General features: G+C 35.6%; 1 protein-coding gene across 3 annotated transcripts in view; it reads left to right on the forward strand.

Moving 5' to 3' along the window:
• The window catches only part of br (broad-complex core protein), a 48,269-nt gene extending 33,978 nt beyond the window's left edge, over window positions 1-14,291 (forward strand). The window contains exon 8 of one of the 3 annotated variants that reach the window (XM_017235073.3): window positions 1,173-4,236. In XM_017235073.3, coding sequence (XP_017090562.2) covers window positions 1,173-2,734 — 1,562 coding nt within the window. In that variant the 3' untranslated portion in view covers window positions 2,735-4,236. Of the gene's footprint in view, window positions 1-1,172; window positions 4,237-8,618; window positions 9,916-12,985 lie in introns of those variants that run through there. The other 2 variants (XM_017235074.3, XM_043209839.2) reach the window with 2 other exon arrangements.
• The last annotated feature ends 5,016 nt before the right edge of the window (window positions 14,292-19,307 follow it).

The following is a 19,307-nucleotide window of genomic DNA, read 5'->3' on the forward strand; positions in this document are numbered from 1 at the left end:
AACCAAATAGAAAAACAAAATAACTAAAAAAAAAAAGAAAAAATCAAAATAATACTAAACATTTTATATATACAACAAATCAATCAGGCCAAACATGCTTCAAAATTTTGCTAAACTTAACAAAAACAATAAGAACAAATTTTTTTAAAATTGAGAAATCGTACGAAATTGAAAATTGAACGCAAACTGAATTGGAATTGAAGACGAAATTGAAAACAAAAAACTCCACAAATTGGTTTTAAAATAACAACAAAATTATCCACGAAATTCGTGACGAAATTCTACCAAACAATGATCACTTCAAAAATTATCAATTAAAATTACCAATTGACACCACAAAATTATGAAACAAGTTTTCCAACGAGTTTATGATCCCCAAGCTTGGCAATTATGAATGTGGCAACCCTGCAGTTGTAGTTATAAAAAAAAAATTGCAACTGCAACTGTCAACATTTTTGTTTTGTTTTGTGGGGCATCATGCTCATCATTTCCAATTCGAATTTGTGTCGTCCCCACAAGTCAGCTGCTGCCAGAATTTCCAATTTGAGTTCAACAACAATTCACCACAGAATACAACTACAACAACAACAACAACAGCTACAGCTAAAGCTACAGCAACAATAACAACAGTCAACCAACAGTTTTATTTCCATTTTATTTCCATGCGTTTTAAAAAAAACCAAAAAAAAAAATTAAGAAACCCAAAAAATTGAAATCAAAAATATTTTTGAGAAAAATTACAAAATTTTTCCCCAAAACCAAAAAAAATACCAAATCGAAAAGCATAAAAGTTTGAAAGCAAAAAGTTAGCAAATTTAGAGAAGAATTTTACATTGTTTTGAGCCTGGATTTGTTAGTGTTATAAAAGTTAAACAAAAAAATAAGAAAAAGACAAAAAAAAACAAAACCATAACAAGACAAACAGAAATTCCAACAATTACACCAACAGACATACTTGACATACTAACAACATTACAACAAAAAAACAAACATGACACCGACATGACTTAACCTCACAAAACAAAACTAAAAAACAAAGAAAAACAAAAAACAAAGAAAGAAAAAAAATACCAAAAAAAAAAATACCAAAAAAAAATAATAACAACAAAGTCAAATATACAGAAAAGTCACTATTGTCTCTTTTTTTCTTCTCTTCCTATATGACCGTATAGGTGGCAGCACCGGCAGCCTACTCGGCGGCGTCATAGTGCCCGGTGGCGGTACTAGTACCCCTAGCAATAGTAGTAGCACCAACAACAACAACAACCAACCAACAAGCCAAGCAGTAGACCAACAACAACAATCATCACCACACCATCACCAACAACAACAACAACAACAACTCCACCACCAACAACAACATCATTCCACAACACATTCTAAACTAGGCAGTCCACAGTTGAAACAGGAGCAAAGCAGCAACAACAACAACAATAATAACAACAACAATAGTAGCAGTGGCAAGGGGCAGGATATGCTACAACAACAACAACAACAGAAAAGCTCTAAGTCCAGTGATATGATTGGAAGTGAAAGAAGTTTATCGCGATCCTCTCAAGGACTAGGAGATAGTGCCACGCCCTCGCCTTCACCCAACGCCCATTATATCAAGAGGGAGCGAGAAAGGGAGAGGGAGCGAGAAAGGGAGAGGGAACGCGAGCGAGAGCGGGAGAGAGAACGAGATCATGATATGGATCAGCATCAACGATCGACATCCTCGCCGCCGCCACCGCCCTCGCATCACGCCCACTTTGGGCAACATCCCCTGTCGTTGCTGCCCAGCCACCATCAGTTGCATGCCACACACCATGATCTGAGCGCTGCCGCTGCGGCCGCCCACCATGCACACGCCGCCCACGCCCATGCCGCCCATGCGCACGCCCTGGCCCGGGCGGGTTCACCGCTGGAGCACCACCATCTGTTGCATCATCGCCGCTCCTCGCTCTCGCCCTCATCGGCTGTGGGCGGGGGTGGTGGTGGCGGCGGTGGGGGCGGCCAGGGTGGTGGCGGATCGCGTGGTGGCGGTGGACCAACGGCCGCTGCAGCCGCCAGCCTGCTGTCATCGGTGCGGGCACAGGACGTGGCCCAGGCCAATAGGCTCCTGTTGCCGTTGCCACTGAACGCGTGCCATAGATGCGATGTGTGCGGCAAGTTGCTGAGCACCAAGCTGACCCTGAAGCGCCACAAAGAGCAACAGCACCTCCAGCCCCTCAACAATGCCGTGTGCAACCTGTGCCACAAGGTCTTCCGCACCCTGAACTCCCTGAACAACCACAAGAGTATCTACCATCGGCGCCAGAAGAACCATCACTCGTACTTCCATCATGGCGGCGGGGTGGGGCAAGCCGGGAGCCCCGGCAGCCGGTTGCATCAATCGCTGAGTTCGCTGAGTGCCGCGGCCGCTGCCGCCAATAGCGGTGTGGGCAGTGTGGGTGGGGCGGGCGCCGGTGGCGGTAATGCTGTGGCAGCGGCTGCTGCTGCTGCCGCCGCGGCCGCCGAACTATTATTATCGCCGATTGTGGGAGCCGCTGCTGTTGCGGGCGGCACGGCCAGTTCAACGTTGCAACTGGCGGCGGTGCATCAGCAGCAACAGCAACAACAGCAGCAACATGCTGCAGCAGCAGCAGCAGCAGCGGCAGCCGTACAACAACAACAACAGCAACAGCAACAACAACAACAACAGCAGCAACAATCCTCACCGGGAATTGTGAAACCCTGTATGGACTTCTTATAAGATCAGCAGCAACTCTTGCAGCAACTGTTCCATGTGGCACTCAACAATTCCGCAGCAGCAGCAGCAGCGGCAGCGGCGGCAGCAGCAGCAGCGGGTCCTGGCCCCGGAACAGAGGCAGTGGGAGCTGGCAATAATAATCATGGTAACAACGGTGGAGGATCTGGAGGAGGAGTTGGTGGAGTTGGTGGCTTAGTTGGTGCCGGTGGGGATTATGGCGGTAGTTCGGGTAGCGGCACACCCACAGTGGACTTGACCCAATTGGAGCATTCGGCGGGACATCATTTGCAGCATCATTTGCCGCAACATTTGTTGCATCAACATCCGGCACTGCCGCATCCCCATCAGTTGGGTGGGCATCCGCATTCCCATCCGCATTCGCATTCGCATGGACATCCGCATCATCAGCAGCATCCCTACGAACGCATGAATTTATTAGACCAATAAGCAAGGCGATATACACACACACACACACACACACACGTGAAGGATCAAAAAAGGATCAAAAAAAGGATAAAGAAAAAGGACAAGAAGGATAAGGAGCAGAACCGACCGATCGATAACCGAGAAGGAGCATAAAGCATTTAGGATAAAAGGATACACTTGTAATATATAATATTGATAAATGTCGATAATAATTGATAAATATCGAGCATATATCGATCAACCATCGATATCGATATTTTTTTTTTTGGGATCTCACAGAGCGGAAAATTCAAAGACTTTTTCGGCCAGAACAAAAATAAAATAAAAAGAAAATGGAAATGAAAAACAAAAAACAAAAGAAACATCGAGAAACTGAAAAAAGCTAAAAATGCTTAAGTGAAAGCGAAAGAGAAAGGAGAGAAGAGGACAAGAAGACAAAAAGAAAAACATTTTTAGGCAAATGGAAAAACTGTGATTATTTACGACTTGATTATAAAGCAAGCAAAAACAAAAGTCTTTTACGATAAAGCTAAACATTATAAAAAAAAATTTAAAAAATAAACTAAAAAAAAACAAAGAAAAAGAAAAAATACACTGTAACACTCCCACTAAGAATTAAACAGGTGGCACCGGAATCCAACTCGTAACACATAAGCATAATTTTTTTTTTTAAATAAATCGCCATGCGTAGATTGGATAGAGTTTGTCAGAGTTTAGTAGAACTAGGCTAGGAGAAAAGTGAACCTGGCCAGAAGCAAGCTTTAGAGCCAGGCTAGAAGACTGTTACAAACAAACAAACACACACACACAGACAACACACTTGTATGATTTTTAGTGTGTGGTCCTTGACGAAAAAAAAAAACGTAAAAATTCCTCTTTCAAAGTAAGAACAAAAAAATATAACTCATACGACCTGTTGGCCAGCCACACGGCGTATGAGTAATAAACCTAAATTTACTTATTTTTTTTTTTTATTTTTTGTGTAGAAAAAAGTTAACATATGGCCTTAAAATACAAAATTGTCATACAATCTAAGGACTGCACTCTAATATCATCATTAGATCATTATTCATTACAACATCCATGAGTATTACAAGGCATTCTCATCCTTCAATCATCATCCAACAATCCAATATGTGGATGCAGCAGGATCCCACTGAATCTGAATCTGAATTTGAATTTGAATCTAAATACAAAATATGTGCAATTCGCCATCTCTGTACAGACTTTCCATTTTTCGCACATCAATCCAAATAATAATAAAAAATAATAAAAGTAAAAAAAACTCTAAACAAAAAATAGAATGACATACAACTAATGCATTTTTTTTTTTGTTTTTTTTTTTCTCGTGTATCATAGTAAGATATCAGAAATACTATATATATTAAAAGCATACATATGTGTATATTTAGCAGCCACTTAATATTCATCAAATGAGTAGCAAGGTCAAATGTAAAAAAAATAACTAAAAACCTTAAAAGATAGCCATAGCCTAGGCTTAAGCGATAAAACAGTGTGTGTGTAATATTTAAAAATATATATTTTTTTTTGATAAATATTATTAATTTATCTACAATTGCGAAAGATCACCACACACACATTTATATACATCTATAAATACACAGTACGATATATATATAACTAAGACTATGACTCAGCATAACTCGGCAAACACAGCGATATATATATATCGATAGTTATCGATACGGAAAGATATTTCATTTGGACTGTACTGTACATACAAGAAAACTTATAAGGTGAGAGGAGAGGGCAGGGTTTCTTTCGGAGAGGATATGCGGACCAGGACTGACTAGTTATAAACATTCGATGATAATAATCGAAAAACAAATCGATAAAACAACTGAAATTGAAACAATGAAATTGTTGCAGTCCTCAGTTGACAATTGCTGCTTAATATTATTCCTTTCCAATTGGCAGACGATGACGGATAATCAAAATTAGATGATTTACTATATACTTTGCATAATTAAACGTTGCATTAATTTAAAGACTGACCTTTAGAAGTGAAGAAAAAGAAAAAAAGAATAGGAAGAGTACACCGAACCGATATGGAACCGCGTGCAATTTGCAACTTGGGATTTGATTTGGAGAGAGGGTATATATTATATTATATATATAGAAGAAAGCGATTGAGATCAGTGGCATATAGCCTTTTAGTTTAAAGCCCAGCCCAGGGGGGGGGCATCTTTACATGCCCGTGGAACGAAATGATATAAGGAGGGGATTACGTTGTGTGCGCGAGTATAGTCGAATTTTATTTTTTATACAAAACCTATATTGTAATTACCACTTAGTGTAACTAAGCAAGCAAAATTCCTTCAATACCCCTTAACCCACAACAAAAAAAAGAAAACCCATTGTATTGTATTTTTTCTTGCTTCTTTTGGCAAACGAAAAGTCTGAAGTGTTGATTAAGTTAATCACCCACGTTTTGATACCAAATTTTCGATTTACCACATAGCTTATGCACCATAAAAAATGAAAAAAAAAATAAAATGTAATGAAATAATGTCGAGAATAATGTAATATTGTAACTTTAACTATAAGGAGACCCTCTCTCGTCTGAAAAACAAAACAAAAGAAATGCCATATATCGTATATAAAATATTAAATATTAAAATGTACCCGAGTGCTGTCCTCTCAGCTCGCCGGCGGCCTTTGTTAACCCGCAATGTCACCTACATATATTATTATTTTTTTTTTTAAACCTATGATTATAAATGATTATGTTCAATAAATGTGGAAATGTAAATGTAAAATGAAAGAAACTGAGAAAAATACTGAGAAAACAAAAAAAATCGATAACGAGTCACGTGGAGAGAAGATGTCGCAGCTTTGCACCTTAATGTTGTTTACGTAAAATCTTATACTACTAACAGACAACGCAGATAAATGATAATAGATCACCGATTACCGATCACTGGTCACAGATCATCGATCACAAATCATCGATTACCGATCACCGATCACCGATCATTGATAACAGTTCACAGCCCCCCCTCAAGAGTGTGCATCATGTGAGTACATAGACGCAGGATAACTAAATAAAAAACCAAACTCAAGCAACTAACTGAGGAGCTAACCAAACTACTAACTAACTAATAGCATATTGATACTCGAAAATAGCAGCAGTAAGAGCCCGAAATAAAAAACAACAAAAAAAAAAAAATAAAAAAAAACTCAATTACAGAATACCGATAACAGAATACCGATTACCGATTACCGTTTAAACAAATACCGATTAATCAATAGTAGGTTCGCCTGTTTAACGTGTGTACTATGACTATGTTTATCCTTTTTTCCTATTCTAGATGTTCCCAAATCTCCCAAAAAAAAAAAACATTAAAAAAAATAAAAATAAAATCCCCCTCCTCCATTTTCCCAAGTGAATGTAATGCATACTGAACCGTATTATCCAATGAACCATTAGCTCCAAGCCACATAAAGCTTAACAATTACAATTTTACATTAACGACTACAATTACAATTTACAATACGCGATATATAAGAAATAAACTAACTGCAGTAACTACATGGATATACAATACATACATAAGTCAAATAGCCAATCCGAGGATACAAGAGGACGATAAGAATATGGGGGAGGGTTATAAAGGGTTATATCCTCGACTAAACCCCGTATTCAATCGAAATATGCATAGAAATAGACAAGATACCGATACCGAGAAACAGAATCAAAGTCACCAACAACCAATACAATACCAATTTATCTCATCTAGTTGCAAAAACACTCACACGTACACACTGACGCTTACATACTTATAGCGATAGAAATAAATCCCATAAATCAAAATCCCCCATTAATCCTAAACCTTCCACACCTCTCTAGCCCCCCACAGAAGCCATAAATCGATCCAAGATCGTACCCGAAATAGTAACAAGTTTTAAACGTTTTACTTTGGCGACTCCAACTCGAACACGAACTCAAGAACTAAAACGAACAAAAAAAAGCAAAAATTACAAATTTAAAATGAAAAAACAAAAAAAATACAAAACGAATACAATAAAACTATTAAGTTTTCCACTCTAGCCTAGTAAGAAAATGTACATTTTGTCTCCTGTACGTACACTTGTATATAAGCAAGGTGCCAGCACTAGAACTACTTTATCCCCCAAAAAAGAATCCCCCACATCCACAGCAAATCAAACCACACTTTACATATATATTTCTATATATATGCAAAGCCACAACAACAAAAAAATAAGATAAAAATGAGAAAAAAAAAACAGTTTAAATAATTACTAATTTTTATGTATTTGTGTATTAGAAAAACCAATACTAAAATGATACAAAAAAAAAGTAAAACCATACCGTTCCGAATAAAAAGTCCCATTTATTTCCATAAATCATAAATTTCATTAATGATCGGAAGGAATATATTAACAAGAAACATCAATCACAATCCAGACACACTCACTACACTACAGAAGGAAAATGAAGTATTTTCATAAAAATTAAAAGAAAAAAAAAAAAGAAAATAAGAAAACCAACTGATATCGTGTTATTATTTAAATAAATAGAATGTATATAAGTGAAAAAATTGTATGTGCCGAGGATTTCTTTCTTAAGCGTCTCTTTGCCCCAAAAGGGTTTGGGTTTATGGAAATGGGTTGATCGTTAATCGTTTATCGTTTAATCGATAATGTGTGTGCCTTTGCCGCTGTGTGTGTGTGTCTCCACCCTCCTGGTTTCATCCAGTTTTGACCCAACCCTGCTCTCTGCTTCATCGCCTCAGTGTTGTCCTTGTTGATCATCGGGCCTAACCTAACAAAGATCGCCGTATATTAACACACAAAAGAAAATCCCCACCACGATCCAGCACTCCAGTCTCCTTCACCAACACCCCACTCCACTAAATTCACCACCGATAACAGATAACCGATAGTTGTAACCGTTAACCTGTCTGTCAGTCGATAACACGGGCCAGTCCATCGCCATTTTATGCCATCTCCAATTGTGATGGTTCTGCTCCACCACAAGAATATCCTTAAAAACACCAATCGAAATGCCACTCGGATATATCTATATAATTTATAATTTTTTATATGTATCTATATATGTAATGTTATAATTAATGTCCTTGCCATCACCATAAAATACCACTCACGAATATATCAGCCGCTATATCCATATATATTCGTGTGTGGTTATCGCATTCATACAGAACCAAATCAGAATAAAAATCAGAAACCCAATATATATATAAATATATAATCAACTTCAGACCAGAGACATATTTTTCCTCCCCCCTCCCCCCAAACACTCATTTCTTAGCTTAAGAACGGTTGTTGCCCACACGATATAAGGTCCTATCTCTCTTTTTTGAATCAAGTAATTGATTGACTAAAAAAAATACCAAAACCAAAAAAAGTACCACAACCATTATCCAAAATCCAACACTCCACTACCAATTTGCAGGAAACTCGCCCAAGAAACTCTTCTCATGCCAGCTGTGCGGTAAGCTCCTCTGCTCGAAAGCCTCGCTCAAGCGTCACATTGCCGACAAGCATGCTGTGCGCCAAGAGGAGTATCGTTGCGCCATCTGTGAGCGGGTCTACTGTTCCCGCAACTCCCTAATGACGCACATTTACACCTACCACAAGTCCCGGCCCGGCGAAATGGAAATGAAGGACATCAAGCTCTACAATCAATTCAACTCGTCAATCTGAGACCATCTTGCCACGCCCTTGCCGGCTTGCCCGAGCAGCGTGCCACATTCGAACCACAATCATCCGCCACAAGCACAGACATCGATGAAAAAATTTAACTCCTCCATGACCATGACCACAACAGCACCGAACTTGAACACAAATACTAAACTAGACCATGACTTTGGGAAAAGACCAACGAATTTGGTGAATGATCAATACCAATTGATGATACAACAGCGTCAGATAATGACACTATATGATTACTACCTCTATCAACGGACGGGACATAGCAGCCAATCTTCGATTGCCACAACGAGCAACTAGAAACTAGCAACTAGGGACCTCTAAAACACTAGAACTCAAAACTTAAAGCAATGCCATTACGTAGTGATATATACACATCTTACAAACATACATATACCTACTATACGAAACTACTATATATATTGACGTTTTGCGAACAAAATAGTTATTATAGTATACAAAAACATTATAACGTATTATTCTCAACAACAAAAAAATACAGAAAAAAAAAGACACTAGACTTTTAAGATAGATATAGGATAATGGAGGACACTTTGAAACTCGCTAGATATTAGGATTAGAATTAGATAAAATATGAATTAACCTATACATCGATGTCAACCTAAACGTAGACTTGCTGACTTTTCAAAAACTCATGCCTATACATACATACATATATATGGACCAGTATATGGAGATATACATACATATATTAACTGTTTTACACTCTGTGGCCTTCTTTTACCTTATACCTCATACAACGTACTTGTAGTCAATTTTTACAATTAGAGCGCTTCTCTTAGCGTTTCTGGACCTCGCACAAGTTGCCTTTCTTATAACTAATTACTGAAATACTACTACGTAACTTCCTACTCGAACTAGACAAACTGAAACAGATTATAATGTGCTTTCTTCCACAACAAAACAAATATACTATATATATATATATAGACTTTATAGAGCAAGCGATTATATACAACAAAATATATATATATAGAAATATAACTATATAGATGAATAGTTAATAATGGAATTAAAAAGAGAAGAAAAGTATAATCAGAGCTATCTGAAAACTCGATACCAATGCGGCGTGGCAATGGAATGGCTCGGCTTGACATCATCATCAATCAATCAATCAACAATCAGAGCGTTATTTGATATCGAGAAGTACGAAGATATGAATCCAGAATGCTGAATCCAGTTACCAAAAATGATCGGACTTGAGCTGGCTAACTTGATCTCGTCATCCACCAGCTTACTCGCTACCCGCACTCGCTACTCGTTAGTCAGTCAAAGTAGAAGATCACGCGCTTGCCAAAGGTTAGCCCCAAACACCTTACTACATGGTAGCCAACTATCCAAGTATCCAAAAGTATCCGACCATGCGCAGATACGTAGTTAGTCATACATGCTATCTATCTCTATCTCATGGCAACTCGACTCTACCTCTCTCTATCACTCTCCGAGTCTCTCTCGCTCTATCTATGGCAGCTCGGTTCTATTGGTCCTATAACTTATACACACAAGTATATCTTTCAAATACTCTGTTTCTATCTACACACTAACGAATCAGGGAGCTTTAACTCGCTCCTCGTCACTAGTTACTCTCTCTACTCGTTACTCTCAGTTATCTCAGACCGAGCACCAATAGAAGGGCGCTGTCTATCTGAGTCTCCTCCTAATGCCGCCTAATACTCGTATGTATATTGTAACCACATCTGCCTGCTCAAGTGCCTCCGAACTCTTGCCACCCCTCTCTTTCTGTCTCTCTCTCTCTCTCTCTCGTCTCGCTCCCACTTTCTACTAGACCGCCGTAGCATAGCTAACCACTTCTCATGTACAAAAAAAAATACATCTGCGACCTGTAAGTACGCCTCACTCGCTACCGTAGTCGAACTCGCTATACTTCTACTTCCTACTCGCTCACACGCCTAACCAATACTACTAATAATCAGAATCAGAATACTAAAGGCTATCTATCTATCAAAACTATATCTCTACCTTCTATCTCGCTCTCTCTCTCTACTCACACTCTCTATCACTCTCTAAAACTATGCTGTGCTGTACTAACCGTAGTGATCAAATTTCGGCGATCTCGCTACTTTCTCGATCGATTTTTGCGGAATTTGGAAACTAACGGGAATCACTAATAGAGGATACTACTACTACTCACCCGTAGAACTAGCTGTCGGATAATGAGATCTGACTAACATTTATCTCTCAGTTTCTCAGCTCCTAGCTCCTCCACTGTTCATCTTGATCTTCTTGAACTCGATCCTGTGCTCCCTTCTCTCGCCGCGTTGACTCTCCACCGCCCCCCTCCCCACCAGTATCGTTGTCTCTATCCTCTGTCTCTTTCCACTCTCTCTGTCTCATCACCACTGTATCCGCTCTGATGCAACTGTATAAAAATAAGCAAGAGTCTTATCCCACATATGTAAAAAGAATACAACTTATAACTATAAATATCATAAATAGATATATATATATATAATAAAAATAATGGAAAACGAACGCTGCAACTATAATAGATCTAAATAATAATATAGAACTCAGTCTACTCAAATTATTCACAATATATTTCGTTTTTTTGGTAAGTTTTGCGTCGTCGTAGGGCCACGACAACTCGAATCCAGTCTCGCCACGCTTCCACCTCGAAACCGAGCCCTTCGATTCGAGGGCCCACATCTTACTAACTGCAATCATAGCTTATCATTTGCCTAACTTACCTAAAACCACCTAACCTTAAAAGCTTTAGTTTTTTGTTCGATTTCCACATCCTAATTTCATCACAAAAGAAAAGCAAACAAAACTCTAAACCTCAAAAAAAGAAAAAAGAAAATGCCTATCCGACGAAACCAAAACCAAAACCAAACCAACCAAACCAACGACCAAAATTTGAATTAAACGACACATCTGAAAGTCATATTCGAAATGCGATTAGCTTCTAATTTAGTCTAATGTTTATTGCTTTACTTTTGATTCTTTGCTCTCGCTAGACTCTCTTTCTCTCGCTGCATGTCACTCGCTTGCCTCACTCGCTTAAATCCACTCGCTGCTTGCTGCTTCCGCTTCCGCTTACCATCTCCTACCCTGCATTTTCATTTTCATTTCCATCATCACTTCCACTTCCTCCACAAAACACACTATCATCCATTTGACATTCATTAATACACCAATTTCGTGTTGTGATATTGCATGTGCACTGTTTGTTTGTTTGTTTTGGTTGTAGTAGTTTATAACTCGTAACTATTTGTAACTCGTTGTATGTTTTATTTTTTTTTGTTCATGTATATATGTACAATCGGTTGTTAAATAGCTTAATTTCCCCCACCTATTTTATTACGCCTTACGAACTATACATATATATAGTCACAAGTGTACAGTGTACAGATACTCGATCGGAAACGATTGCCGTCTGGCGAGTAACTATCACTCGCTACTCGACGGTATGAGACTAGTAACTATAGTAGGAAAAAAGTTAGACGCCTTCTCTGCCATAACTCCACACATCTGCATATATAATTATAACATTTAGATCAAGTCAAAATCAAGGTATCGAAAGTTTAGTTTGATTTTGAGATTGTATCAGCCCATGCATTTATATACCTCTATCTTTATAAATATATATAATATACAAACCAAAAAAAAAAAGAATTATAATAATAATATTAAAATATTAAACTTTATAACGCTTTACTCTCTACTCTCTACGCTAGTCACTTAAATATATATATATATATATATTAAATTTCAAACTCAGGAAGTTAATTAGTGCTATAACCTAAAGTCCAGATCCCTGAGAACCTTTTAACTTGCACTCTTAATTTCTCTCTACTTAAGAAATATTAAGAATTTAAAAACAAAAAATCAAAAATATAAATATATATATATATATTTTTTTTTCAAATATCAAATATTACTTAGTGAGTAAATCTTTAAGATTTTTTCACTATTCTATAAGCCACCCCAACCACCCAGCCACCCACTTTCTACACCAAAAAAAAAACACCACAAATATCCCTTTTCCTTAAAAATATGTAAAATATTTCGAAATGATGATTTTTAATGTATTTTTTTGTATTGTTGTTGTTTTTGAATCCTGTGCAGGACCGCACAGCATCACCCGCTCAGCAGCCACCTCGCCCACCAGCTCCGTATCATCGCCACCGTCACCGCCCACGGCCCTGACCTCGCCCACCAGCTCCCTGAACGGCAGCCTGGCCGCCGCCGTCTACAATCTGCACAGCCACGCCCATGCCGTTGTCCTGAAGCATGCCACCTCGCCTCCACGCCCCGGCAGTGTCGGCAGCAGTTTGGGCAGCAATCTATGCACCTCCTCCTCATCCGCCTCCTCCAGCAGCAATGGCAGCAACAACAACAACATCTCCAGCAGCAGCAACAGCAACAACAACAGCGATGGCCTTAGCAATAGCAACAACAACAACAACAATAATAATGGAGGAAGTCCCCCCGGAGCTGGAGGTGCCCCACAGCTGCCGTTGCGAATGCCACCACCGACCAGTGGCGGGATCAATGAGCCGCAGGAGTGCCCCTATTGCCGCCGGACCTTCTCGTGCTACTACTCGCTGAAACGGCACTTCCAGGATAAGCACGAACAGTCCGATACCCTGTATGTGTGCGAGTTCTGTCATCGCCGGTATCGCACCAAGAATTCGCTGACGACCCACAAGAGCTTGCAACATCGAGGTTCCAGTGGCATGCTAAAGCGACTGCTGAAGACGTCGGCCATCAAGCACGGCCTGGTGGGTCATGCCGGTGGCCATGGAGCGCACGGTGGCCATGGGGGACATGGCGTTCATCCGCATACGCATCCGCACCATCATGCGCTCTCCCATCCCCGTCCCAGCCTGTTCGATTTCGGCAGCGAGTTGGGACAACCACCGCCGGGCATCCAATAGGAGCTAAGTTGGCAGGCCATCTTTTAAAAAAAAAAATTATTAACTAAAAAAAGATGATAATATTAATGATAATATAAACCCACACACCCACTCAGACCAGCTACACACACTTTGCCCAACAAAATATTGAAAAAAAAGGAAAAAAAACCAAAAGGAGGCAAAAACCAGAATGGTTTTTTTTTTTTTTTCAAACGGCCTCTCGAAGAGCCTCTACATAATTCTAGGACTCTAGTTTTTAAATAATCTTAATTAATGAAGCCTTCTATATTATTTCTACATATATATTATATAATATAATATACTATATATATATTTTTTTTTTGTTTTTTTTTTTCCCCCAAACATTACTATAATAGTTTAGTTGATATATATTATATTATTTTTTGTGCTGCTCTCAGCTACTTAGTAGTGGAAGCAATTACGCTGCTTCATGTGCAATACCTCAAGGATCGTGTAAATACTTTCGATAAATCATAAAAAAAACAAACAAATAATAAAAGAATATATATACCTCTTGGAAGCTGGAAAAAAGCGAAAAAAAAGAATAAGAAAAAATATAAGAAATCAAGCGTGAAGTTGCGTTTTTTAAACAATTAAATACTTATTAGTGTTTAGAGTTATGTTTTTTTTTTTTAAATCTTAAACATTTAACAAAAACAAAATGAAAACATGGGAAGAGAACGAAGGACTAGAACACATACACCCATAATACACTCACAAAAAAAACACACACACATACACACAAACACCATTACAAGCTTACACTCAGAGAAAAAAAGAGTGGATTTTAGTCAAGAAGGTGATTTTTTTTGGTACATATCAAAACTGAATCTGAATCTTAAACCAAAAACCCTTTTTGACTTGAATTACACTTGAGTTTTATTTTATTTTTTCATGTTCTCCAGAAAATATTAAAAAAAAATAATAATATTTAAATAAAATATTGAAGAAAAAATGGTGAAGGCCTAAGAGCCTGGATTTTAAAGTTTAAGGATGTGTGTATTTTTTTTCGAAGGAAACTAATTGTAAAGCTAGGACAGTTGTAAGGTTACAATTTAAGATTTAACAAACAATTAATGTTAAACATATATAACAATGAAGAGAAGCAACAAGCAAACAAACAAACAAACAAAAAACAAAAGTAAAACGTTATCAGGGATAAAAAAATATCAAGTATGTCGTAGCAAAAGTCCTTTTTTTCTACTTATACAAATACAAAAATAATATAAACCAATACACAAATAAATATATATATATATGTATATGTATATGTAGATATATATATATATATATTTTAAGGACGAATTGAAATAATTTTGTAAATGCGTACGCATCAAAAGAGCAACAATTATACTAAATGTATACATACATGTATATACTTTACACCATTTACCACATATACCATAACATATATAAATATATATATATCTCTATATATATATATATACGATTTACCAAGCACAGGGAGTAAAAAAGGGACAAAGTTATAGAAGAGAGAGAGAGAGCTGCAAATCAAGGATAAAAAAAGCATTAAACACAAAAGCCGCAAAGTAACTCAGTGATTTTTTCCACCAGCGAAGTACAAATGTTCTGAAATTTAAATTTTTTTATTAAAAAAAACTAAAAAACTAAAAACTTATAAGAAAAATTTTACAAAAAAAGTAAAACGTTAGAAATGCGATTCAAATCCAAGACGAAGCAGTAGCAACAGCAAAACTTTTCAAATTGTAAATAATTACAAACTCTCAGGGGAGCTATGCAGCTATAAGTATATATATATATTTCTCTATATATATATATATCATAAAATATTTAAAGTTCAGGGTAACATTTAAAAACTGCCCCTTAAAATATAAAAACAAAAACCCCAAGTGCAAAAGTAAAAAAACAAGTCGAACAATGTGTATCAATTCATGTCTCAGGAATTTCTTAAAATTAAAAACTAAAACATAAAAAACAAAACATCTTCCACTAAAAACAAAAAATAAAAAAAAACTGGGCATATCAGATCGAACTCTTTATCAAAAAAAAAGTGCGAGTTTTTCTTGTCGATTTCTTGTCATTCGAAAATAGATATAGAAAGAAAACAAAAATCGTAGAGCAGCCGTAGGTATAGGATTATTAGTATTCTTTGTGCCATGCTAACCATGGGATTGGTGTAGGAGAAAGAAGGATAAGAATAATATGAGAGAGGGTTAACCAGGATAACAAGGACATCAGTTGTACAAGCAAAAAGTTCCATCCCTCAGCAGATCCATAATATATATAATATATAAAAAATAGTAATTTATTCAATCTATTGGCAAGATACAATTTCAGTTTTTCAAGAAGTTCGAAAGCAAGGGATTAATGAATGGAGAGGAGCTATAATGTCCTAGGATTCTCTATATTTTCATGGCATAGATTTAAATATATATTATATAATATATATTTAATCCACTTTCACAAACAAACACACACACAACACTCACTCACATATAAACATCTGCTACGCACACATATTTATGATTTTTTTGTACAATTTTAGTTTATAGTTTTTAAAAACACTTATATATATATATATATTATTATTAATAAATACATTATTACTTTATATTATATCTATAATTTTGAAAGCGAAATTAAACAACTTGATGACTCTTTTGTATTTTAAGTAATTAATCCGATTTATAATTATTATTTTTTGAAACAAAAAAATAAAAAAAAAAACAAAAAATATGAGACAAAAACGAAAAATAATGCAAATGCAAAAACAAACTGTGATCTTACGAAAAAAAAATCTTTGACAAAGTGAAAATTTTCATTTTCCTTGTTCGAAATTCCGTTTTGGCTGTTTTTATATATTTTTTTTTTATTAAATATATAATATATTATATTAATTTTTTGTAACTTATGTTATCCCAATAACGAGACGATTATTTTAAATCACTCGCAAAATTTATGTTTAGGAAAAGAAAAAGAGAAAAAAAACTGTGAATGCGAACTTTTGTATTATTTTTTGTGCACCTCTATATTATACACGTATATTGTTTAAAACAACAAAAAAAAAAGTGAAAACTTATTCAAAATTATATGTTTGGCCTTATGTTACACACACACAATAAACCAATAATTTTCAAAAAAAAACAAAAACAAAATTTTACACTCTTGGCTTACTCTCTCTTGGTTATATTTTCTAACTTTTTTTTTATTTAGTTTTTAAACAAGAAACGAAAAACAAACAAAAAAATGTCTATGAAAACCTCAGGGAAACTGTTCAGGAACTACTCTAACTTGTAAGAAGTCTCCAAAATCCCCCACAAAAAAAAAAAACAAATGGAAGATACCGCCCTTACCACATTATCTATATATATTTATATATATATGATCCGAATCTGAATCGGATATGGAACTCTAGCATGGCCAAAATAAACTGAGAAATATGGAGAAGCGTTTAATTCGTACCATTAATAAGAAGATTTTGAATCATATTAATGTAGTTTATAGCTCTAACGTTCATATAAAGATATATTCTTAGAAACCTAGAGTCGTATATGTATTTGACGCACTTTCCAGCCCCCCTGCCCTTTCACCTAAGACCTTTTACCCTGCCCACTCCACCCCTCGTCATAAAAATATATATCTGTTTGTATCTGATTGATCGAAGAAGAGATAAGAAAAGAGAAATTATGAAATTAAATGATGAAAATGCAACGCATATCACATGAGAAGGGAAATTATTACAAAAATTCGGACAAAACAATTAGATAATTGAAAATTATTAGTCAAAATTATTAATTAAATATTATACAAAAACCAAAAAAAAAAAAATACATATGCATATACAACATATACATTAACATATACAATATATATGTGAACAAATAAATCTTGATGTGTACAGACATATATGTATATGTGACTATAAAAAAAAAACATAAAAATACATTTCGGAACTATGCTGTTTATTAATTTAACTTTTCGGTATTTAAAACAAAAAAAATCTGTGATTAACTACAAAAAATTTAAATTTTAAAAATTAATTGTATAGCGATAACGATGTTTATACTTTATTGCCAAAAAAAAAGAGAAGAAAAGAAAAGAGAGAAATGTTTTTTGGATTTTATCAAAAATAGTCAAAAATGTATATGCGGTTGCATTTTCCAAAATACTTTCGGCTATACAATATATACATATTTAATATAATTTACCCAAAAAAAAAATATTCAAACGGATACGGATAAAGATACAGATACACATCCTTCGCCAAAATAATCATTACAAAACAACAAAAGGATAAGTCCACGCACATGCAATTAGTTGTACTTGAAGATGGAAACCTGATCGAGAAACATTATAAAGAATATAACTAATTTTTTTTTTTTTGGTAGGTTTTACTAGACATAATATATATCTGTAATTTCGAACACTTTTAAAGTCCGAATTTATTAAAAAGTCGAGAGAATTGAAGGAGAAACATGAGTAATTATCATTAAAAGTAAATAAAAAAAGCAAAGATTAAATATTAGTAAATAAACTGCACAAGTAACGAGATGAGAAACGAACCGATTTCATGTATACAAAAATAATTGTACATTTTTTTTATTACTAACACTATTAAAAAAAAAAAACAAAAAAAGAATCAAACGAATAACAAACTTTAGACGATAGTTGTGACTCAAATACGTCGTCGTACCACAAAAAAAAACATTTATTAAAAATAAAAATTAAAAATACAAAATAGAAGTGAAAGATTGCAGTTGAGTCGAATGAAAGATACAAGATGAAAAGATACAAAGATACGAGAGATGTTTATCAACGGATTGCATTGTGCATGCCAAGTGTTATGACCCCCGTTAACGACAATGGCCAACAGACACGCATCAAACATAAATATATATAAATAATATAATTACATGTATACAAAAAGAAAAACACTAATTATTAATAAAAATTTAAAAAACAAAAATCCCCTGTAGTTTAATTCTTTAAAACTGGGTTTTTTGGGGTTAGTATGTCAGAACTACGCTAGGAATGACTTGTTTTATATATTCTTGGAAGTCGTATGATTGCAAAAATGGAAAATAAAATGCTTTTAAAAGAAATAGATGTGGTTTTCTAAGGAATTCTAATGACCCACGGGCACGAATAGATATAGAAAAACATTGATTTCCAAGAAACATAATCACTATAATGGCCATAGAGTACTGAGATCACATTGAAATGTATTAATAAAGACTATTTTGCTTTTCCAAGAAATATTTTTATTTTTATAGATTCTTAAAATGAGTAGGTTTTGTGTTACTCAGAGGTATATAGTTGGGATTATCTTTCTTTTATTTATTGATTATATATTATATTTTTAATTGCATTTATGCAAACATAAATAATTCATCTTTTTTAAAAGAAATGTGATTTAATCTCTGAAACATTTAAAATTTATAAGCTATATTATCTTTAAAACAAAATAAGCTTTAGAGTGAGCTTTAGGGGGGAAATGGGTTTAAAATCGTAAGAAATGCTTAGTTTTT

Source organism: Drosophila bipectinata, chromosome XL (genome assembly GCF_030179905.1).
Source record: "Drosophila bipectinata strain 14024-0381.07 chromosome XL, DbipHiC1v2, whole genome shotgun sequence".
Taxonomy (NCBI): Eukaryota; Metazoa; Arthropoda; class Insecta; order Diptera; family Drosophilidae; genus Drosophila; species Drosophila bipectinata.